The 25,612-nt window shown below is 42.7% G+C and overlaps 1 protein-coding gene across 1 annotated transcript in view; it reads right to left on the reverse strand.

The window, feature by feature from the left end:
* Positions 1-340: 340 nt before the first annotated feature.
* GALNT18 (polypeptide N-acetylgalactosaminyltransferase 18) overlaps positions 341-25,612 on the reverse strand; it is a 512,560-nt gene continuing 487,288 nt past the window's right edge. The window contains exon 12 of the mRNA XM_050955082.1: positions 341-1,668. Coding sequence (XP_050811039.1) covers positions 1,423-1,668 — 246 coding nt within the window. The 3' untranslated portion in view covers positions 341-1,422. The remainder of the gene's footprint in view (positions 1,669-25,612) is intronic.

Below are 25,612 nucleotides of genomic sequence, written 5' to 3' on the forward strand. Positions count from 1 at the left end.
AAGTATCCATCTTTATTGTGTACGTGAAGTGTCTTCCATTTTCTTTCTCTGGATCAGCAGCCTGTGCATTGTGCAAATTGCTGTGAACGCTCCTCTCACAGCCAGGCAATTCTCATTTCTGCAGCTAATTTTCCCAAGGAGCTGGGATGCAGCCATTGATAAATGGGATTGAGAAGGCGAACTAGCCTCTCTTTTTTCACTCTGCCCGCCTCTCCCAATTCAAGGACAAGAGGACACTCAATCCAGTTAAAAGCTTGCAAAGGAGAAAAAGAAATACTTACGGAAACAACTTGTAATTAACCTGTGGAACTCACTGTCACAAGACATTATTGAGGCAAATTGTTTAATAAAATTTAGAAAAGAATTTGACACATAATAAGAATAGAATCTGCAAAGACATTAAGATGAAAATTACAGGATTGTCACTCTTATTGAGTTGGATCAGGAAGAAATTCATCTCACTCCCACAAGATAGTATTGCACAATTGTTCAGGTGCCTTATGAAGGGGTTTTGCCTTCCTCTGAAGCATCTGGTATAGTCTGCTATTGGAGACAAAATATTGGTGTATGTGACCTACTGACTTGTTTCAATGTGGTGGCTTTTATGTTATAACTGTGACCTTATCACTTCCCATCTCACAGTTGCAACAATTCCAGACTTCAGGAAGCTCAGCCACCTTCTTCTCCAATCATCACAAAAGAAGTTGCAGATTAACAGCTGAATAAGAATCTCTTGGGAAAATGGAGGCATACACCCAAATATTTTCAGAACTGTAGGTCTGAAAGGGCTTGCTCAACCAACTTTGTCTCTCTGATTAACACCATAATGCTCCTGTAACTTTTATAGTGAATTAGGAGGGCCAGCTATTCTGGCAAGATTTAATGCTTTACAGCTAGCAAACTAACTAATACCTATTCTAAGCAAATATTTATAGTTTATAAACCAAGTAGATTGTCTAGCAGAAAAATAGCAGTGATTCTTTCTGTCATAGTACTGGAGTCACCAGCAGTGTAGTCAAATGTAGGTCAGAAGTAACTTTTCTGATTTATTACTCTCCAAGTAATTGCTTTCTATATCAAAATGCCTGTAGGCTACAGTCAAAATGTTGTCTTAAATAAACATAGGTATTTCATGTCAGGTCTTGGAAAGCTTTCATTAGAGACTGTGCATTTTGGGGCTAACAGCAGCTCAGTAAAAGCAAGCTCAGAAAAGGGTTGAGAGGGCAGCCTAGAAGGTAGCATTATGATCCACTGTGATAAGTAGGAGGACTGACATTCAGAGATCAGAGTTTCAGTCTATCATTGTGAGCTGGCTCACATAGGTTTGAAGCCCATAGCAGTGGCAGGCAAAATTCCTGGGAAGGGATGGCTCTGCAATAGTTAGCTGACCAGTTGCAGCATTTATTGAACTCTGAAGAGGACTCAATCCAGGCACGACTGAAGGAGAGTCATAACAATGTGGTTTATCATGGTCATCACATTTTGCCTTTGCATGTATTTAACTTTATCTGTGCTAAGACTGTTCTGTAGTGCTTCAGGGTAGAGGAAATCAAACCAAACAAAATAGTTTACACTGATTATCAATAGTCTTCTCCCGGTTCCTGGTTCTGAAGCCCTCTTAGGATTATAAGGGCTAGACTTTGTTGGAGATTCTGACAGGACTGTCATCTGTAAGAGGGAAATGCACACATTTTAAATTCTGACATTATCGCAAAGCTGCCAACTCCAGTAATGTAGGGGGTTACATATTGTCAATATTGCAACATTGCTGGACAGCCCTTGTACTCAAAGGCAATGAAGTCGGTGTCGGTGATGCTTTAGCCCCTTTGTAATTACATAACTTGCTAGCTTTTCTCCTTTAGCATTTATAAATTTTTAAAGGGGAGGGAGAGAAATCTTCCATATAAAATGAGTGGAAATTAAGAGCCCATCCCTGTTCACTGTTGACCTGTGTTGACTCTTCCAACAGGTGCATTCTGGTAGGGAGCAAAGTACACTTAGATACTTCCTGTCCTAATACCTTCCCAAGGCCTGGCACATTTTGTGTTTATCATAGGTCTTGTAACCTAGTTGGATATGTTACAGGTTACCCCTCTGGGCTGATCCACAGAGGATATGAGCGGTTGCAGTCCTGAGCTTTAGCACAAGGTGTAGCAGCTCATATCTTTAGGTCTGTAACTCCCCAGTTCCATCCCTGGAGTGTCAGCTATAGGGTGGCCATCACATAATCACTGAAAGACAATTAGGGTAGAAATTACTTCCCTTACAAATTCCCTAGGAGGCTAACAGGATATTTCAATTCCCAAGGCATCTGCCTGACACTCAGAACTTTGGACTGTGTTATGCATGAGGTCACTGTATACATGAGCATAGTCCCTTTTGGCCTTAAAACTTAGCTTCTATAAGACTGGGCCATTTCCTTAATGCATTTGATGTATTTGGACCAAAGCTCAAGACTCTAGGTGCCCTGACTCAGTGGTTCTCAACCAGGAGTATATGTACCTCTGGGGGTACATAGAGGTCTTCTGGGGGGGACATCAACTCAGCTAGATATTTGCCTAGGCTTTACACCCAGGCTACATAAAAAGCACTAGTGAAGTCAGTACAAACTAAAATTTCATACAGACAATGACTTGTTTATACTGCTCTGTATACTACACACTGAAATGTAAGTACAATATTTATATTCTAATTAATTTATTTTATAATTATAGGGTAAATGAGAAAGTAAGCAATGTTTCAGTAATAGTGTGCTGTGACAATTTTTGTATTTTTATTTGCGATTTTGTAAGCAAGTAGTTTTTAAGGGAGGTGAAATTTTTTTGGTTGGTTGCGGGGGGGAGAGGGTGTTGTTTTTAAACAAAGGTCTGACAGGCGAATCTGTATCTGAAATTTAGTTAGAAAAACAATCCTCTGCATACTACCCAACTGGTTAGTCTTCGCATTTGTTATGCTGCAAATTTGGCAAGGGAGGATGAAAGATGAGGAGGAAAAAAGTAAGTGGCATAATGGATCAAAGTGCATCGATTCAGAAAGCAAGCAAGCAGATTTCTGAAATGCTGAGCATATAGTTGGAACTCTTGGGAAGTCCTAGCTGCCATGAATGTCCTTTAACATATCGGATGATAATTCCAGATGGCAATGAGCCAGTCTCATAAGAAGGAAGAGATGAAATAATCATGCTAAAAGTTAGCTGAAATTAATTATGTATCTTAAAAGACAGGGATTTTTTTTTCAAACAGCTGCACAAACATACCAGTTGTGGTCATAATCCAACCCTCCGTGTATACCTTAGTTCCTGCTTTTCCCACTTGCAGAATAACAAGGCAATGATTCAATACAAGATCTTCTTCAGAACCCATAAGGGTTTTTTTCTCCCTTAGGGCTGGGGTAGGGAAAATCTTTCAAATCTTTACAGTTATCAAGCAGCTGCCAATGTTTGAGGACCTTATGCACCAGTGCTCCTGTGTGCTGGAAACAGAAATTTTCCCTCTTTTAAAGTACATATCTAGTCCTCATCTCTTACTTCATCCTCTGAGAGTGAGCAGAGGCAACAGAGCAAGGCAAGGGTAGCAAATGCAGGAAGCAGACTTGGTGGTGATGGCTTACTGTACGTGAATGAGCTACGGCCACACCTGTCTTTGTTTTTTATATATAGAGGCCTTTTCTTTAAAGGTGCTAAAATCACCCTTGTGTAGTCTGTGGTACGCATTACATTGCATAGTTATCTTATTGAAAACATGGAATTTTCTCTTTCTGCTCTGAAACAGTATAGCAGAGCAGAACAGCCCTGTATTTGCTCAAAACAGAAGAAGGGAGGAATTTGAAGTTATGAAACTGATATCTTTTATTCACACTATACCTTTTAAATTTTTAGCTCCCTCCCTGTGTGCTGTGCACAGCAGCAGTTTATTCTCAGGCTTGCTTCTAATCTGATTTGCATTCTCTCTCACACACACTCACACACTACTCCTGTACTCATGGAGATTTTACCTCTTTTACGTCCTCTGTGTTTCACAATTCCATCCATGTCACCAGGATGCTTATATTTCTATATGCACAAAGAGCAACAGAGCCTTTCAGTATAAATGATGAAGCAACACACAAGAGTAAAGACTCCATTGGAAAGCACTCTGTGTGTGCGTGTGTGTGTGACTGTTATAGCAAAAAGCCAGAGAACAAAATGAGAGAGAGCTAGAAATTTAAAGGGGTCAGGTACAAAAAAATAAAACCTCACAGTTTTATAGTGAAGATATATGTGCACCCTAGAACTCAGTTTTTATCTTTCATGGGTTGCCCATGGAAAGAAAAGAAGGGTTTCAAATGTTAGCACTTTAAAATATTGTTGCAGCTCCTAAAATGGCTCTGAATTTTTTTTCAAGATTATGAGTAAATTTTCAAAAGCACTAAGTCCCATTTTAAATAGCAATTTAAGTTTCAGAATAGATATAGACCCTCGTGCTTCAGAGCAAGCCTGCTCCTTACTTAACAGGATGAGGTAGGACTTTGTCCTGTGGACAGGCTATTCCATCACTGCCAGCTGCGGGTGTCTTGCACCTTTCCCTGAAGCAACTGCAAGTATCCATTATCAGAGACACGACAGTCTTTCACTTGGGGCATTTCACTTTGGGTGTCAGTCTCTTGATGCCCAAATTTTCAAAGTCACTTTTGAAAATTTTACCCTGTATCAAGAAAGAGCCATTGTACCAGATGCCTTGTGACATGCACTATTGGCCAATTCCAAAACTGAAAAAGACTAGGCAAATGGTACAAATTCCAAACCTATTAGCAGTTCATAGATTTTTAACTGCTGTTGGGACAAGTGGCAGGATTTCTCTTGTGTTGACCTAAAACAATGTATTTTTCCCTTCAAGGTTACAATGTTCATTTTAGGCACAAGTAACACCCTAGACAATTCCAAATGACGTTCAGAATGTTTTGTTTTCTTGTTTCCTTGAGCCAAAGCATAGGGTGGTTGGTTTGGGTGGAGTTGTATTTTTTTGTTTACTTTTTTTTTTGTGTCAAGTTACAGATTTATATGAGGCTTCTGCAGTGCATCAGGAAAAATAATAGATCTGCAGTACAACTGAAGGTCAAATGTAAATTACACTTGTATCGTGATAGTGGGTTTTTTCTTATGTGAATATTCTGTAGATCCTCTTTTCAAACACATCCAGATTTAAGAGTCTGAATGGCCCAATGGTGATCCCTTCTGTACATGGAATGGATGGTAAATTCCTAGCATTAATACATCCTTTGAGAGTCTTCCCTTGTGTCATTCCCTACCCAGATGGATATTTTTTCATCTCGAGCTCTGATCTAGGAAGATGTTGCTACACCAGTGCACAAAGACATCAAAAGAGGAAAACTTGTTTAGCCTGTTAGCAATCAATGCTAAAAGCCAACTAAAACAAAATTCCCTAGTGAAGGTTCCTAAATGTCTGTAGAGAGACCTTACTTAAGGATTAGTGAAGTAGTCTTCACTAATAGATGGGAGTGCTAGCGGAGCCATCTTAGCACAAATAAATAAGATTCTTCCAGTAAGATGCAGGCTCTTTCAATAATATATTCTTCCAGGAATAGTGCATTAACTTCTTAAGGATGAAAAAGCACAATCAAAAATGCAATTATCATCTAAAAGCTTTGTAATAGTTAATATTTTCCATGCTCTGTGACCATCAGCCAGGAACAGACACAAGGTTCCTTTCCCCATCTTCCTGAGTCTGTTTTAGAATAGATTGTGCAGGTAACCATACTCAATCAAAGGGCTGACTTAGAAGTGGGCAGAATTGCAGAGTGAGGGAAGAGCAACAGGGAGATGTTCCGACTCTCTCTCTCCAGTGGCTGGGCTTCCTTGCATTTTAAAGCTGCCCTTTCCCAGTGGAACCCAGGTAGAGTGGCGTTGTGACCACTGCTAGACCTCAGCAAGGGGTGAATAATCCCTGAAGAATAACTGTCCAAATTACACTTCAGCCTGCTTGAACTGGTGGAAGTAAATCAGGCCCCTTGCTTGTAAATTACAGTCCTTTGGTGGAAAGTGGTATATAAGAACCAATAAAAGCAACAAAGAATCCTGTGGCACCTTATAGACTAACAGACGTTTTGGAGCATGAGCTTTCGTGGGTGAATACCCACTTCCTCAGATGCATGTGAACCAATAAGTTACTGATCCCTGTAGCGAAGAGACCTCACTCCCCGCCGCGCCTGAGAGGGACAAGCCAGAACAGGCACAGCAGTGGGCGGAGCCACCGCCACCTGTCCCCGCCCCATGGAAGTGAAGGGGCGGGACACGAAGTATAAAAGCCCGGCCCCGGCGCTCAGTTGGCGGCAGGCTGCTGGAGAGGACCAACGCTGGTGCTTGAGCTCCCGCCGGGCCCAGCCTGCCCCATGCTCGCTCCCTGGAGGAGGGCTGGCTTGACCTGCCCCATGCTCGGTACCTGGAGCAGCTACCTGAGCTTCCCAATGCCCTGCATCTGGAGGAGCTGCCTGAGCTTCCCCACGCCCCGTACACAGAGAAGTGGCCTGGACTCCCTGGCGCCCCGTATCCTGAGGAACCCATGGTCTGGGACCCATTGGATGGCGTCGGCAGATGGCAGGTACCCAGTGAGGGGGAGATTGGAAGTACCCCGGGGACAGCTGACCCCAGTCAGGCTGCAGATTTACCTCAGCCCATGTCAGTGTGTTGCGGTCAGGATCCCCACTGACCGTCAGTGGTGACAGCCGCTACTAGGGCCCCGGGCTGGAACGCAGTGGAGTGGGAGGGCCTGCGTTCCCCCTGCCACCCTTCCAAGGGTGGCAGACTCCCCCTCCCCCTGGCCTGCGGAGGCCATTAAGGCTATATTGTTGCTCAGCCTTGCAGCAGAAGGTCTGAGCCCTTGATTAACTGTGTATGGTTGCTCAGCCCTGCAGCAGAGGGCCTGAGCCCCCAACTAACTGTATATTATTGCTCAGCCTTGCAACAGAAGGCCTGAGCCCTAACTAACTCTGTATTGTTGCTCTGCCTTGCCGCAGAGGGCCTGAGCCCTAACTAACTCTGTATTGTTGCTCAGCCTTGCAGCAGAAGGCCTGAGCCCTAACTGACTTTGTATTGTTGCTCAGCCCTGCCTGAGGGCCTGAGCCTATTAACTCGGGGAAGCCCGACTATTCCTGCTCAGCTCTGCCTGAGGGCCTGAGCTATTAACCCGGGGAAGCCCGACTATTGCTGTTCAGCCTTGCAGAGGAAGTCCCGAACTCCCCAGCGACTCAGCGTTGTTGCCTCAACCCCGAAGCCAAGGGACTGGGCCGACAGCGTGTAGCGAGTCGGTGTGGCTCCCCTCCGCCCTCAGGGAGCGTTGAGCCACGGTCCCACCCTACTACAATCCCATTTTGCAGAAGTGGAAACAGGCAGAGACAGGATACAGGACATAGTGACTCAGTGGAAGTGCTTCTTCAGCTATAATAAAAGTAGATATGGTCATGTCTGCATCTGAGGAAACATTATCCCAGAGAAGATCTAAATGAAAAAGGACTAGGCATGGACAAGGACTGGCTAATGTGCTTTGGACTCTTGACAACATTCCTCCAAGAAGGCCCTTGGTGAGAGCTCACCTTCTCCCAGAGAATTTCCTGTGCTCCCATATGCCCACTTCACTCTGGCTCTAGTGGACAGTGACCAACAGGCAACTGTGAATTGGGCCTATTTCATTCAATAACCTACTTCCATTATCTTCAATGGAAGCAGGAGCCAAACCCATAGTTTAACATTACTTGAGAAGAGCACGGAGAAGTGAATAGTGCTATGCAGTGCAAGCAAAAGAGGGGTGCAGGAACCTTTTATGTGGTTTGAAATCTGAAATAGCCTATTTCCTTTAGCAATTCCTTCTGAATTGATCATTGCTTCTACCAAAAAAAAAAAAAAAAAAAAGCAGGGATGGGAGGGTTGTAGTTTACCATACTTTCTCTGGGAATATCAATTCTTAGCTTTCTTTTAGCTACAACAAACTTGTCCAAATTTGATCCAACAGCGAACATTGCCATGTCATGATCCTTCAAATGCTACAAATCAAAACTGGATTGGCTACCTTTTCTGGAAGATTTGCTTTTGCCAAACACAAATTGAGCCTAGTACAGGGGTAACTAAATGTAATGGTCTGTAATATTCAGGAGGTCAGACTAGATAATCCAATTTTCTCTTCTGACCTTAAACTCTATTATTCTATGAATAATCCCTTCATGCTGAGAGTTAGGGTATGTCTTCGCTGCCGGCCATATCGGCGGGTAGCAATCCATTTCTCGGGGATCGATATATCGCGTCTCATTTAGACACAATATATCGACCCCCGAATGCGTTCCTGTCAACTCTGGAACTGCACCAACGCGAACGGCGGTAGCAGAGTCAACAGAGGGAGCCGTGGACATCGATTCTGCGCCTTGAGGATGGTAGGTAACTCGATCTAAGATACTTCGACTTCAGCTACGCTATTCATGTAGCTGAAGTTGCATATCTTAGATCAATCCCCCGCCCCCAGTGTAGACCAGCCCTCAGTTTCCCAGATCAGCATCACTTGCAAAGGAACAGATGTACTTTAACTGCCAGTGCCAAAGTGTCAATTGACATTGCCTCTTTTTTGCTCATCACTGTTCAGCCAAGTCCAGTCATTATTAATAAAATGTTTACAGAACTGTGCAAAAACTGTCCATTTTGTGTGAAGTTCTGCTATTTGCAGGAAAAGAAACAGTCTGAATTGCAACAAAATTTTGAAATTTCCCACAATGAATTTTTTGAAAAAATGGAGTTTTGGATCAATTGAAACTTTTTTTAATTTTGATATGTTTATTTGAATTTTTTATAATAAACTTTGCATTTTGGAAATATTAAAAACCTTACCACTTTTTCCTCAATATTCTTCTTAATGATATTTGGTTAAAATCAACATATTCCCACAGGAAGTTTTGGTTTTGACAAAATAGATTGTTTTTTTCAGACGGAAAACTTTCAACCTGCTCTCTTTATTATTCAAAGGAATAATTTCTTGGAAAAGTGAATATTGTAGATTTTATGGATATGCCCACTCACACTTATTCTTCAACACTATGCAATAGGTTAACTACTTTGTGGAAAGGCTACAATTTGTGCTTAAGACCGCTTCAAGTTGTTATTTAAAATGCTCACTTTGCAGCTGGAGTTACACAGACTGATCACTGAAAGCAGAAAAAAAATTGCCTCTTCCATGCATTCCTTTAAAGCCAAACCCCGTCGGCTGTTTTCAGAACATTCTCAGACAAAGAAGGTTATCTTTCTTCACAGTTAAATATTTAAATGAAAAATGCCTGTGCCACCCGCACTAGCAATCAATCCATTCTACAGTTCTCCTCATTTAATCAATACTAGGGCATAAACAGCTCTTGAATCCAAAGTCATGCACATCTTTCTCTTATATTGGATCAGAGCATTTGATTCCTGATCAGACAATGCATTAAAAAAAACACGAAGAAAATGGAGACAATTAAATAAGCTTGAAAAAAATGATTGCGTTAATCCTTGATCAAACTCACATTGAAATCAATGGAAAGATTTCCATTGGCTTCAATAAGAGTTTGATCAAATCCTTAAATACCAAAAGAAAAATGGATTCCTGCTATAGTCTCAATGTACTGAATAAGAAAATGGAGAAGAAACTTTGGTAGAAAAGTGATTTTCTCTATTAGGATCTCTGCAGGAAAGGTTAGCAACTACATAAAACTGGTCCTCATTATCGAAGAGTTTCCATATACCTTTGTAAAATCAGGGCTCTATATAGTTTGTACTATTGGTTAGCAAACTACAGATGAAAGATGTTCTATAAAGTGCAAGAACCATATATCTATAATATGGAGACAAGGACAGCATGAAGATATTGGTCTTCAGTCTCTTAAAAAAAATCCTAACATTATGAAATATATATTTAACAACCTTAATTTTTTTCTAAAATGACTTTTTTAAAAATAATAAAATCCTAGTAACGTTACAATAAAAGCATCTTGTGACAAAGTAATGTTTGGAATGAATCTCCTTTTATAAGGGCCCTTTTGTATTTGGGGTTTCAGATTTTCCATAGAAAACTGTATAAACATTATTACATTTCTCTAGGCAGAAAGGTATTGTCTGAAAGTCCTGATGATGCAAGGCCAAATCCTGTGCTGGTGAGCAGAACACACGGGAAAAGTTGGGTTTACATTTGTGCTTGGAGCAATTCTCCATTTGGTCTGTACCAGCTTTGTATTTCTACCTGTAAGTGAGCCACTCATATCTGTCTAAAATAGAATTTGTTTTGGAATTTGTGTCAAAGGAAGACAACGCACGTACCCTCACAAGCACACCATTTAGAACTTGAACTAACAAAGATTCAGGGAGGAAGGATATTTCTGAGATTGAGGCATGGGAGTGGTTATCTGATCTGACTCTTATATTCCTTGCTTGTGGGAGACTTGATGAGTGACCTTGGGCAATTACTTTCCTAGTCAGTGCCTCATTTCCCCCCACCCCCAATATCTGTAAGACAGATAATTCGCTGCCTTGCAAAGGTATCTTGGTGATCAGTTCACTGTTGTTGGTAAAACACTTTGAGATCTTCTAATAGAAAGGTGCTGCAGAAATACTAGGCTAAATCCTCAACTGGGTTAAATCACCATAGCTCCTTTGATTACAGTTGATCTGCTCTGATTTTCACCCACTGAGGACTTGGCACTCAAAGTAGTATTGTTAATATGCACAGTATGCTTTTTTCCCAGAATACTGGCAGTACAGGTCTCTTGCCTTCACACACAACTTGTGAAGCAGAAAGCACACCTCTTTTGGACTTAAAAAAACACACACAACCCAATCTTTAGGAGTGCTGAGAACCAACAGCCCTCATCAACTTCAGTTGGAGCTATGTAACTTAGCACCTCTGAATATCAGACCCATCCTAACTATTCATGGGATGCCTCCATTTCCTAAACACCAAGCTGGATGCTCTTCTCTCCCCTCTGCCATGGAGACAATACATGGAGCACCGAAGCACCTGGAAGCACTAGGCAAAGTAAACAGAGAAACATGAAAGGAGGGGTGTAGTGTGTACTCTGCATATTCCCCATCAGCCTCCAAGGGGCAACTACACATTCAGACATTTGTGGGTGTGTGAGGAGGCAGATGTGGAGTCAAGTGCTTCTGAACCAAAAACTCATTGCAACATTCTCCCCCAGCAAGTACCTACATATTTAATTCTGTTCTTTGCTGCTGCACGGAACACCCTACTGCCCAGACTGCTGTTGGTATCTGAGACACCAGCATCGAACAGGGAGGTTCCAAGCTGCATGGGAACACAGGTCCTGAGTGGTTTCAAAACCATGGCCCCTGCCCAGTCTGCATCATTGCTACTAATCTTCCCTCCCAAGGGTATAATGTAGCACATTTTCCATGCAGTCATTCCAGCATATTTGTTTACTTTTCTTTTCCACTCCTCAGAAGAAGACAGCTTTTCCCACATTTTTCTTCCCCTTTCTGGACACTTATGTGACTGTCAGGGGATACAGTGGGGGAGGGAGGGAAATAATCTTGCAAATTCCAGTAACATGATTTAGAATTAATTCTGCCTAGAGTTTTGTAAAGATTCTTTTAATGTTATTGTGCCTTCAAGTCCTCCACCAATACAATATAATTTCAGTCTTCCTCTTGGAATAAACTATAAGCATGACTATATAAGTCAAGAAAATACCAATAGAAAGCTGATACCTTCCTGGGCTACAGCATCGTATGTCTGGTGTCCACCTTTATGAGTGATTGCCTGCCTGTTATGTACTTCCATCACTGTAGTCTCTGAGCCATCATCCCCAAGTGCTACCTGTGTGTGTTTGTTGTTAACACCACAGGTAAATAAAATCCTATCTTTCAAACTTGGCCTACTCATATCCTAAAGATTTTGGGAATGAAGCATGCAAGAGATTCATCAACTTTCATTTAAGAACAGCAATAAAGAGTAGAGGATGTGATTTGCTTATTAAAACAATAAATTGATGGAGAATAGGCTATTTGTTTTGTGCCATGTCTCAGATGAAAATAATTGGCTCATTAATCACAATATCAGCTTGGTCATTTCAGGAAGGTCAGCCTCAAGAATGAATCAAATAGGGCACATAATTTTAAAATATAAATGCTGGCACTAGGACTGTGGGTGTCGGAAAGTTTCTATGAAGTACTTAGTTTCTGTGGGTTATGTACCAAAAAGCTTAAGAGGAATTTACTCCGTGCCATTTTTTTTAGCTCAATTCCACATTTTCAAACAGCATAAAAATAACAAAAATTAAAACATTCTCAGCCTCTGCGCTCTGACAGGGTAAATGCTCTTTGGGTCCTGCCCCTTTCTTTAGGTTTCTTTGTCCATGTGTTCTCTCCAGCTTTTTGTGGGCCCTATTCTCCCCTCTCAGGACACAAGTTACTTCCAATGAAGTTGTGAGAAATAAGAGTGAGATCTCAGGGCCCTTGTCTTCATCCCTCGCCCCAATGCATCACATCCAGTTTTGCCAACTTGCTTCGTATTCTTGTCTTACAATACTGGTAGGTTTTTAAAGGCCCAACTGCTGGAATCATAAGATGGCATGAGAATCTCAGATTTTATGTGGAAAAAAGTTAAGTTGTTGGCCATTGTGATTGCAGCGGAATGCTTGAATATGTGGACTGGATGAACCCTAAAGACTATGAAACCAGAATACAAATTTTCAAAAAGCCAACATTTATTGGGTTAAAATAATGAAATTGTTTTATAAATGTAACCCTTCTGCCCCTCTGAGTTGGCAGCAACAAGGGCCGGGTTCAGTATCAAGGGGTTCCGTTTCAATAACACAATGCAAAACTGGCTCGAGTCCCCACCCAGTGACCTGGGACAAATACATACCACCACCACCACCCCCCGGGCGCCTCTAGGAAGCAATACTTCCCCACTCACAAGCACGGAGTCTGAGTGTAGCAAAATCCTTTTAATAAAGGAGGGAAACAATGTGGCATCACATTGGAGAAACACCACAAACAGGATTATGACACAAACCATAAGCAAAAAACCCATATCCAAGTATGTTTGGAAATGTCCTTTCCCCTTAGGGTCTTAAGTCCAATCACCCTGAAGTCCAACAACCCGAAAGTCTCTGGTCAGTGCCACCCCAGAGTTCAAAAGTTTATCTGCAGGGGGGTACACACAGGGTGTTAAGGGGCACCTTACATGGGCCAGGGCCAACTGCTCTGCCTCTCCGTGGAGTTCTGCTGCAGCCTTCACCACCACCAACTCCACTCCATCAGCTGTGCCGCTCCTCCAGCTGACCCGTGAGCCATTCTAGCCGCCCCCGCAAACCACTCCACACCACTCCGCTCACTGTTCCGTGGGCTGCTCCAACATGTTGCAAACTGCTCCACTCTGCCAGCCGCTTAGCAATAGATCTTCAGGCTCCCCCACTAGTTAACACAGCATTCAGTGATCTCAGCCCAGTAAGCTTAGCTCTTTTAGTGATTTCAGCTTGTAGTAGGGGAGCCCTGGTGCTGGTGCACCATTGGCCCAATGTGAATTCAGCTCACAAGCCTCTAGACAGACTCCTAATGGAATCAAAATTAGCTCTGCTCTTCAACAGTGGAGAGAGGAGGATGTGCAATTGGTGTTTCAGGCCCTCAAAAGGGACCCATACCATCACATACACACACCAGTCCCCAACCTCTCTCATTTCACTGGGTTTTGGCACCCATGTCCCTTGTCTAGCAAGTGCTACATAATTAATGTTGAGACATCTCTGTCATAAACCAGTCTCATAGTTCCTCATTCACATAATCAGGATGACAACACTTTATTCCTCCTGCCCCAATAACAAAGAAATTGGAGATCCCAGAGCTGTCAAAATAACCATCCCAGGCTGCCGTGGGCTATGCTAGATGGGATGGGTGTGCCAATGCAAATACCTGAAATTCCTTTCCACACTCCCTATAATTCACCACCAGATGTCAGGGTAGAGCTCATCCTGACTCTGCTTACATAAACAATCTCATGACTTTTTTGGGTAGAATTTATATATATATATATTTTTGACTGCTGGCATTGGCCATACTGTTCATTTCTCTCTCCTTTTCTGGATCTCATACCTTTGTCTTTCTACACAAACCTGTGTCTTCGCTAATCATCTCTGACAAATGGAGAAGCTGTTCCTGACACTACTTTCAGAATCACATAGGTTTCCTGGTGCAGTTGCCAACTTTCTAATTGCAGAAAATCGAACACCCTGGCCTGGCCTCCTGCCCTGCCCCTTCCCTAAGGCCCCACCCCTGCTTATTCCATCCACCTGCCATCTGTCCCTCACTCACTTGCTCATCTTCACTGGGCTGAGACAGAGGCTTGGAATGTGGGAGGAGGAGAGGGCTCTGGTTTTGGGTGCGGGCTCTGGGGTGGGGCCAGCATGAGGGATTTGGGGTACAGGCTGGGAGGTGGGACCAAGGGGTTTGGAGCATGGGAGGGGGCTCTGGGCTTAGGTAGGGAGTTGGGATGTGGGAGGGAGTACAGGATCTGGAATGCGGGTGTGGGCTTTTTGGATGGGGGCAGTGATGAGGGGTTTGGGTGCAGGGACATCTGCACAACCCTATTTCCTGGTCCTGCTTCACCTCTCATTGCTACTCCTTTCAGTTTAGCACAAACATGTTCCTGCATCTCCAGCAGGTCCACACCCTTCTTCTACTCCTCATATGGAAACACATTTTTCAACTAGATAAGAGTTTTTCTAAAGAATTATAAGTTTCATAGACTTGGTCAGATTTGACACATAGCTAAATGGTGACAACTACTCTTGGAGGATGACTATTGCCAGGTATGTATGTATATATATACCAACTGTATTAATACAGACTTGTCTGTTTTAGGGGGAAGAGAATCCCAAGACCCAGTGAAGTCAAGGGAAGCCTTTTCTATTGAAAGAGGGATCTGGCACTATGAAAGAGATTTTTCAACAGCAGTAGGGACCTCACTTTTCATAGAATCATAGAACCATAGGATTAGAAGGGACCACAAGGATCATCTAGTCTAACCCCCTGCCATCCTGCAGGATTTGTTGTCTAATATAGTGGGACAGTAAGATTTCACCATACAAGTGCTGTGGAGAAAGATGAGATAATCCTGAGGCCTGGGCAAAGAAAAGTACTGGCTTTAGCAGAATCAGAATATTTGCCAATTCTTCAATACATAGTAGAAGGGCATCTACTTTAATGATAGCTTTAATAATGAAACTCAGTTTCTGTACAAAAAGTTGTGCCCACCACCAAAATTTTTTTGAGGTACTGCCACAGCATTAGAGGATGTAGAGGTCGGGGCTTTCCTTTGGATTTCTCCAGCAACAGTAGTAACAAGAGTATCAAGTAAAAGAATTGCAGTCACTGGTATATGAATTATTTTTAGATGGCTTCATTTGAAAGCCATTCATTGTTGAGTCTATAAATGTGAACAACTAGGGCTGTCAAGCAATTAAAAAAATTAATTGTGCAATTAACAATAATAGAACACCATTTATTTAAATATTTTGTATGTTTTCTAAATTTTCAAATATATTGATTTCAATTACAACACAGAATACAAAGTGTACAGTGCTCATTTTATATTTATTTTTATTACAAATATTTGCACTGTAAAAAACAAAAGAAATAGGCCTGGTCTACACTATGCATTTAAAACGATTTTAGCAGCATTAAACCGATTTAACTCTGTACCCATCCACACAACGAGGTCCTTTATATCGGTATAAAGGGCTCTTTAAATCGGTTTCTGTACTCCTCCCTGACGAGAGGAGTAGCGCTAAAATCGGTATTACCCTATCGGATTAGGGTTAGTGTGGCCGCAAATCGATGGTATTGGCCTCCAGGCGGTATCCCACAGTGCACCATTGTGACCACTCTGGACAGCAATCTCAACTCTGATTCACTGGCCAGGTAGACAGGAAAAGCCCCACAAACTTTTGAATTTCATTTCCTGTTTGGCCAGCGTGGAGCTCTGATCAGCACAGGTGACCACGCAGAGCTCATCAGCACAGGTAACAATGCAGTCTCCTGAGAATCGAAAAAGAGCTCCAGCATGGACCACACGGGAGGTACTGGATCTGTTCGCTATATGGGGAGAGGATTCTGTGCTAACAGAACTCCATTCCAAAAGACGAAATGAAAAAATATTTGAAAAAATTTCCAAGGCTATGATGGAGAAAGGCCACACCAGGGACTCAGTGCAGTGCAGAGTGAAAGTTAAGGAGCTCAGACAAGCCTACCAGAAAACCAAAGAAGCAAACGGAAGGTCTGGGGCAGGACCGAAAACATGCCGCTTCTACACTGAGCTGCATGCAATTCTAGCCACCACTACCTCACCCCTGTCCGTGGATTCCGAGGTGGGGTTGGTAATCTCAGCCATGCCTGAGGATTCTGTGGACGGGGAAGATGAGGAGGAGGAAGAGGAGGACGAGCTTGCAGAGAGCACAGAGTACTCCGTTAGCCCCAACAGCCAGGAGCTTTTTCTCACCAGACGGAATTACCCTCCCAGCCCTTCCAAGCCACTAGGCCAGACAGTGAAGCCATGGAAGCGACCTCTGGTGAGTGTACCTTTGTAAATATAAAACATGGTTTAAAAGCAACCATTTTTTAATGATTGATTTGCCCTGAGGACTTGGGATGCATTCGCGGCCAGTACAGTTATTGGAAAAGTTTGTTAACATTTCTGGGGATGGAGCGGAAAACCTCCAGGGACATCTCCATGAAGTGCTCCTGGAGGTACTTCAAAAGCCTTTGCAGAAGGTTTCTGGGCAAGGTAGCCTTATTCCGTCCACCATTGTAGGACACTTTACCACATCATGCATGTAGCAAGTAATCGGGTAACATTGCATGACAAAGCATAGCTGCCTATGGTCCCGGTGATTGCTGGCATTCAAGAAACATCCGTTCTTTATCTCTCTGTGTTATCCTCAGGAGAGTGATATCGTTCATGGTAACCTGGTTGAAATTCAGGAATTTAAGTAAGGGGACAGAGATGGCCATTCCTACTGGGCTGTTTGCCTGTTGCTTAAAAGAAATCCTTCCTTGCATGTAGCCAAGCTGGGGGAGGGGAATGGCGCTGAGCTTTTTCGCCTTTGGCTATCAGGGATCTTCTCTGCTACCAGCCACGCGGTGGGGGGGGGACCAAGGGGGGTAATTAGCAGTGATCTTCCGTGATACCAGCCATGGGGTGGGGGGAGGGATAAAGCGATCATCCCACAGAATTGGAGTGGGGGTGGCTTCTGCTGCTGCATGTTAACAGGAAAGAAGCAGCACTGAAAGGGATTTGCTTGGTATTTGGGAAAGGAGGGCACTGTGTATATGAAAGCTGCAGAAGCCAAAAAACAATGGCTTACCATGGCAGCATGCAAGCTGAATTCTGATGCCCAGTCCTGTGTCTGTGAGATCTGTAACACCAGAGCCACAGGCACTCAATATTAAGATGCAAAATGCGACCTTGTAGTAAAATCACATGTGCTATGTAAGGTGAATAGTGTTGTTCACTGTGAAAGAGTATAACCATTGTTCTGTAAAATGTATCTTTTTAAATACTTCTCTCCCTTATTTCCCTCCCTCATGCAGCTGCACATTCTTCAAGTCTCCCTACTCCATCCCGAAGGCTCTCTCAGATAAGGCGGAGGAAAAAGAAGACGCGAGACGAAATGGTCTCGGAAATCATGGAAGTGACCCGCAATGAAAGAGCTCATCTGAATGAGTGGAAGGACGTGGTATCAAGTTACAGGAAAGATGCCAGTGAACGTGAGGATAGGAGGGACCAACGTGAGGATAGGAAAGACGCTCACGATGAGAGGTGGCGGCAGAAAGATCAGAGGTGTAGGCAGGAAGATCAGTGGTGGCGGGATGCAATGCTGGGGCTGCTGTGTGATCAAACTGACATCCTCCGACGTCTGGTGGAGCTTCAGGAAGAGCAGCGGGGTCACAGAGTGCTGCTGCAGCCCCTGTGTAACCACTCTCACCACTCACCATGTTCCATGTCTTCCTCACCCAGACGTATAAGAATGCGTGGGGGAAGGCTTCGTGCACCTGCCTACTCCACCCCCGTGGACAGCCCAACCAAAAGGCTGTCATTACATTGAAATGTTTTTAGTAGCCTTTTCCTTCCCTCCTATCCTCCTCCCAAACCACACCCAGGATACCTTGTCATTTCTCTCCCTCTTTTTATAATGACTTTTTAATAAAGAATACATGACTTTTAAAACGATAGTGACTTTATTTCCTTAAGCAAGCTGTAATCAAAGTGGGAGGGTGGGTTGCTTACAGGGAATGAGTCAATCGGGGGGGGATTTATCAAGGGGAAACAAACACAACAATTACACCGTACCCTGGCCCATGATGAAACTCGTTTTCAAAGCTTCTCTGATGTGCACCGCTTCCTGGTGTGCTCTTTTAATCGCCCTGGTGTCTGGCTGCGCGTAATCAGCGGCCAGGTGATTTGCCTCAGCCTCCCACCCCGCCATAAAGGTCTCCCCCTTACTCTCACAGAGATTGTGGAGCACACAGCAAGCAGCAATAACAATGGGGACATAGGTTTGGCTGAGGTCTGAGCGAGTCAGTAATGTGCGCCAGTGCACCTTTAAACTGCCAAATGCACATTCTACCACCATCCTGCACTTGCTCAGCCTGTAGTTGAACAGCTCCTGACCACTGTCCAGGCTGCCTGTGTATGGCTTCATGAGCCATGGCATCAAGGAGTAGGCTGGATCCCCCAGGATAACTACAGGCATTTCAACATCCCCAACTGTTATTTTCTGGTCTGGGAAGTAATTCCCTTGCTGCAGCCATTTAAACAGATTAGTGTTCCTGAAGACGAGAGCATCATGAACCCTTCCTGGCCATCCCACATGGATGTTGGTGAAACGTCCCTTGTGATCCACGAGTGCTTACAGCACCATTGAAAAGTACCCCTTGCAGTTTACGTACTGGGTGCCCTGGTGCTCCGGTGCCAAGATAGGGATATTAGTTCCATCTATTGCCCCCCCACAGTTAGGGAATCCCATTGCAGCAAAGCCATCCACTGTGACCTGCACGTTTCCCACAGTCACAACGTTTCGTAGCAGCAGCTTAATGACTGTTTTGGCTACTTGCATCACAGCAGCCCCCACAGTAGATTTTCCCACTTCAAATTGATTCCTGACTGACCGGTAGCTGTCTGGCATTGCAACCTTCCAGAGGGCTATTGCCACTTGCTTCTCAACTGTGAGGGCTGCTCTCATCTTGGTATTATGGCATTTCAGGGCAGGGGAAAGCAAGTCACAAAGTTCCATGAAAGTGCTCTTACTCATGCGAAAGTTTTGCAACCACTGCGAATAGTCCCACACTTGCAAAACTATGTAGTCCCACCAGTCTGTGCTTGTTTCCCGGGCCCAAAATCGGTATTCAATGGCTAGAACCTGCCTCATTACCAGCATGCTCTCCAAAGCGCAGGGGCCCGCAGTTTGAGAGAATTCTGTGTCCATGTCCTCATCACTCTCGTCGCCGCGCTGCCGTAGCCGCCTCCTCCTCCTCGCCTGGCTTTGCAGGTCCCGGTTCAGCATAGGCTGCACGAGAATGCGCGAGGTGTTTACAACATCCACGGTTGCGGTATTGATCTGAGCAGGGTCCATGCTTGCTGTGCTATGGCGTCTGCACAGTTCACCCAGGAAAAAAGGTCGCGAAACGGCTGTCTGCTGCTTTCAGGGAGGGAAGGGTGAGGCTGTACCCAGAACCACCTGCAACAATGATTTTTGCCCCATCAGGCACTGGGATCTCAACCCAGAATTCCAAGGGGCAGGGGGAGACTGTGGGAACTATGAGATAGCTACGGGATAGCTACCCACAGTGCAATGCTCCAGATATCGATGCTAGCCTCGGACCATGGATGCACACAGCTGAATTAATGTGCCTGGTGTGGCCGCGTGCACTCGACTTTATACAATCTGTTTTACAAAACCGGTTTATGTAAAATCGGAATAATCCCGTAGTGTAAACGTACCCATAGTATTTTTCAATGCACCTAATACAAGTACTGTAGTGCACTCTCCTTATCATGAAAGTTGAAATTCCAAATGTACAATTGTGTACAAAAAAACTACATTAAAAAATAAAACAATGTAAAACTTTAGAGCCTACAAGTCCACTGAGTCCTACTTCTTGTTCAGCCAATCGGTTAGACAAACAAGTTTATTTACATTTGAGAAGATAATGCTGCTCGCTTCTTGTTTACAATGTCACCTGAAAGTGTGAACAGGCGTTTGCATGGCATTGTTGTAGCCGATGTTACAAGATATTTACATGCCAGATGCGCTAAAGATTCATATGTCCCTTGATGCTTCAACCGCCATTCCAGAGGACGTGCGTCCATGCTGATGATGGGTTCTGCTCAATAATGCTCCAAAGCAGTGCGGACTGATGCATGTTTATTTTCATCATCTGAGTTAGATGCCACCAGCCGAAGGCTGATTTTTTTTTTTGGTGGTTCGGGTTCTGTAGTTTCCGCATCAGAATGTTGCTCTTTTAAGACTTCAGAAAGCTTGCTCCACACCTCATCTCTCTCAGATTTTGGAAGGCACTTCAGATTCTTAAACCTTTGGTCGAGTGCTGTAGCTATCTTTAGAAATTTTACATTGGTATCTTCTTTGCATTTTGTCAAATTTCAGTGAAAGTGTTCTTAAAATGAACAACACGTGCTGGGAACAAGAAGACTGCTATAACATGAAATATATGGCAGAACGTGGGTAAAACAGAGCAGGAGACATACAATTCTCCCCCAAGGAGTTCAGTCATATATTTAATTAATGCATTATTTTTTTAACAAGTGTCATTAGCATGGAAGCATGAAGAGGCATATGAATCTTTAGCACATCTGGCCCATAAACATCTTGTGATGCCAGCTATAACAGTGCCATGCGAACGCGAACTCCTGTTCTCACTTTCAGGTGACATTGTAATTAAGAAGTGGGCAGCATAATCTCCCATAAATGAGTGCAGTTATGTAACAGAAAAAAATATTTGTAAATTCAACTTTCATAATAAAAAGATTGCACTATAGTACTTGTATGAGGTGAATTGAAAAATACTATTTCTTTTTTATCATTTTTACAGTGCAAATATTTGTAATAAAAAATATGAAGTGAGCCCTGTATACTTTGTATTCTGTCAAGTATCAGAGGGGTAGCTGTGTTAGTCTGGATCTGTAAAAGCAGCAAAGAATCCTGTGGCACCTTATAGACTAACAGACATCTTGGAGCATGAGCTTTCATGGGTGCATCTGACGAAGTGGGTATTCACCCACGAAAGCTCATGCTCCAAAACGTCTGTTAGTCTATAAGGTGCCAAAGGATTCTTTGCTGCTTTTGTATTCTGTGTTGTAATTAAAATAGATATATTTGAAAATGTAGAAAAACATCAAAATATTTAATAAATTTCTATTTATATTCTATTGTTTAACAGTGCAATTAATCACGATTAATTTTTGTGAGTTAACTGCGATTAAACAACAGCCCTACAAACAATGGTAGGTGTTTTGTTTGCTACTGAATAACTTCATTGCAATTCTGGTAAGAGTTCAGTTCAAGTCTCAGGGTGTTTTTTGGAACTACAAAAGGCACTCCATTTAAACCACAATTTTCTCCTGCATAAAAGATTTTACTGAAAAACACATACAGTGCTTTAAGAGTAACATTTATTTATCATGTCCATGTTATGCCATAAATATATAGTGTAAAATTTAATGAGATGTATCTAAATATTACACATAGTGGTATCTATATATATTGAAAAGTAAACTCACAGTTTTGTACTTGATTAGAAATCAGAAGTATTGTTTGAAGTGGCTAATGATCTAGAGAATTCCCAGTGGGGAAGGATCAAGATTTCAAACGCATGAAGAGAATATCCATTCAGTTCCTGGAAAGGAGGTGCTGTATTCCTGAATATCCACCTAGACAAACTTGAGTACTCATGGGTCAGAACATTCTAATTCAAAATTAATAGACTTCATGAATGTTGTATGGCAGAAGCTATACAATGTCTCCCTAGATGAAGTTTTTAAAAAAAATAAATCACATTAATTTAGCACAGTGGAGCTCTCCTCTTTCACCCCAAAACCCAAGAAAAAAAACATTAATAGCAGGTTCTCATACTCTTACCATGTGGAATTGTATGTTACTCCTTACTTGAAATCAATGGGACTGTTCATGGATTAAGGTGTTGATCTAAGGGATTTAGGATATCAGAATCTAACCGCAAAAACTAGGGATCAGGTCATGGAGCTATGCCAATTTACACCAGCTGGGAAATCTCAAAATAGAAGACTGAATAGTTAGAAAGTAGTGTAAAACCTTTATATGTGATTAGTCCATCCATTCTATGTGATTAGTCCAGCAGTGGTATTTTGAACATGCTGTAATCACAAGACAAAAGCTAAAGGAAGGCTGGTCTAGAGAAAGGTACAGTACTCAAGCCTGGGGATATCTGTGAATCAAGATCTCTATATTATGAAGCTTCAAACAGCTCTAGAGGGGAGCCGTGTTTTGTAAAGGATTGTCATAAACAGATGGTTAAGCGTTAATGTCTCTTTTACCTGTAAAGGGTTAAGAAGCTCAGTAACCTGGCTGACACCTGACCAGAGGACCAACAGGGGGACAAGATACTTTCAAATCTTGGTGGAGGGAAGTCTTTGTTTGTGCTTTTTGTGTTGTTCGTTGTTCACTCTTGGGGCTAAGAGGGACCAGACGTACACCCAGGCTTTCCCAATCTTTCTGAATCAGTCTTTCATGTTTCAAAATTGTAAGTAATAGCCAGGCAAGGCTGGTGTGTCTTATGTTTGTTTTCTTAACTTGTAAATGTGTCTTTTTGCTGGAAGGATTCTTTACCTCTGTTTGCTGTAACTTTGAATCTAAGGCTGGGGGGGGGGGGTCCCTCTAGTCTATATGAATCCGAGTACCCTGTAAAGCATTTTCCATCCTGATTTTACAGAGATAATTTTTACCTTTTCTTTCTTTAATTAAAAGCTTTCTTTTTAAGAACCTGATTGATTTTTCCTTGTTTTAAAATCCAAGGGATTGAGTTTGAATTTACCAGGGATTGGTGGGGGGGAAAGGAGGGGAGGATGGTTAATTCCGTCCTGTTTTAAGATCCAAGGAGTTTGGATTGGGGTGAAGCCTCTCAAGGCAACCCAAGGAGGGGAAAGTCTGGGGGGAAAAGGAGGGGGATGGTTAATTTCTCCTTGTTTTAAGATCCAAGGGGTTTTGGATCTGTGTTCCCCAGGGAAGGTTTGGGGGAACAGAAAGTGTGCCAGACACTAAATTCTGGCTGGTGGCAGCATACCAGATTTAAGCTAGTAATTAAGCTTAAAAGTGTTCATGCAGGTCCCCACTTTTTGTACCCTAAAGTTCAAAGTGGGGGTAAAAACCTTGACAAGGATAAAAGGCAATTTTTAGCCTGTGATTTATAGGTGAATCAACAGAGGGCCATGGAGTAGAACAGAAGCTGAGATTGGGACTTGGAAACAATAGTAATGCTATCAAAGTACAAAAGGATTTCTGGACAAGGTTGAAGGGACCTTGCAGAGTCTGTGATGAATGGTTCTGTTCTGGATTAATTAAGTGGAGGAAATGTTTATTTAACCATGGTCTGGCATCCTTCTATTTCCCAATAATGTTATGAAGGTGCTTAATGCAGGACAAATCTTACTGCATGAGCTCTGTCACACATGGATACTTTGTCTTGATATGTATCACTTTTCTCTAGTGTTCAGATTCCTTAGAAAAGGGTTGCTGAGAATTCAGACCCACCATTCTGTTCCCTAAAACTAGCTTCTTTCAGCAATATTAGTTTTTCAAAGATTTAAATAAATCTGAAACTGAAGCTTCTATTTTTAAGCCACAGTCATTAAAACCATCTTCAACAGTGAATCAAGCTTTCTACTGTATACACTTACCCTTTTTTCCAGAGTGAGGATCCAGGAGGAACTCTCAGTTTTCAAACAGCTGCAGATGGAGACACTCACTGTGAACTATCTTGGAAAAGAAAGATTAACAATATTGCAGTTCCCATAGGTACTCTACTTTCATGGCGGAGACTTATGGGACCCATGGGATTTTTTTCCCCCTCTACTTTTCCAACAAATTACTCCTGCTATTAGGTAATTTTAAACACAGTGGGCCAGTAGATGCTGTAGATAGGCACAGCTGCAGAATATTAAGTGGTTGTTTTAACTGATTCTACTTAAAATGGCAAAGTCTATTTATAATATTCAAGCAGCTCTGATCTAATTTCACTGTGCACTCTAATGGTCAAGAATCAGTAGGTCAGAATGCAAGTCTACTGCCCCTGTTAACAAGACAATACAGTGCTGAACAAATGAGCTTGAATGTATATAAAGGCGATTCAGCGAATGACACTTCTCTCCCCCTTAGTTCCATATATCTTTTCTTTCTTACTTACTCTTTCCCTCCTTCATTTTTCCTTCTTTCATTTTTCTTTTACCTTTTCTTTCTCTCACTCTTTTTCATCTTTCCTTCACGGGAGTTAAACATGGCTTGAAATAAATATGTCAAGTCAGGGTAAGATTTAATGTAGCTTTTGCTGTAAGAACAGCAGCCAAGAGTTTCAAAAACAAGGCCTGAAATTAGGCCCCTTAATCTGTATTTTGGCACCTAAATAAATGGCCTGATTTTCTAGAGTGCTGAGCACCTCATTCCTCCCACTGAGTCCTATGGGAATAAGCAGAATTTAAGTGATGCCTCAGTCCTGTGCTGGCTCTGTCACCCACCATGAATATTTCCTGTTCTGGCTGGTTTAGACTTGTTGGCACTGCCTCCCTTCTTCTGCCCCCTTCTCCAGGCAGCCCTCAGTGTGCTTGCTCTTGTGCTGTGAGACCAGCTGGCATGGTGCTGCTGCATACTCTGCTAGTGCCTGTTGCTAGGATCGAATAATCACTCCAGCACTCATTGCAGAGGCTGGCTAGCATTGTGAAAATAATCAAGCATGGCTATGCCGCTAACCTTTGTTATCCAGAGCACAACAGATGTGAGATGAACAGTGACTCTCTTGATATTTTCACACCTACTCAAGCTGAACCTGCAAAGGAAATTGCCAATGTCACCACAACTTTAGCAACATGTGTTAAAAGACCCCAGTAGCCAGGCTGACACATCTGTTTATTCACTAATTAGGACAGTTTCACCTTGTCCTCACTCCCCAGTTTTTTTAATTTTATCCACCTGCTGTTTTCTCATCATATGTGCAGATGCATATAAGGGGAGGCATTGTCTTATTAAAATATCTATGTACCACACCTAGCACAATGAAGCCCTGATCCCCAGCCTGGGAACTCAAGGTACTACCACAACAGAAATAATAACAGGAAGTTAAGGCACGTCCAGCAACCTTTTTTGTCTCTTTCACTTTAAATAAATTCTTAGTTTGGTGAGTTGAGGTATGCAGAGCACATTGCTAAAGTTCAGGGAATTTTGACAATTCCCTCTGCAGGTCTCCTGTCAGTGCATCATATTTGACAAATTGCTCCATGCTGGGGCAACAAGCTTTTATTTTATCCTCTACTTCACCATCATACTGTAA

This window comes from Gopherus flavomarginatus, chromosome 5 (assembly GCF_025201925.1).
Source record: "Gopherus flavomarginatus isolate rGopFla2 chromosome 5, rGopFla2.mat.asm, whole genome shotgun sequence".
NCBI lineage: Eukaryota > Metazoa > Chordata > Testudines > Testudinidae > Gopherus > Gopherus flavomarginatus.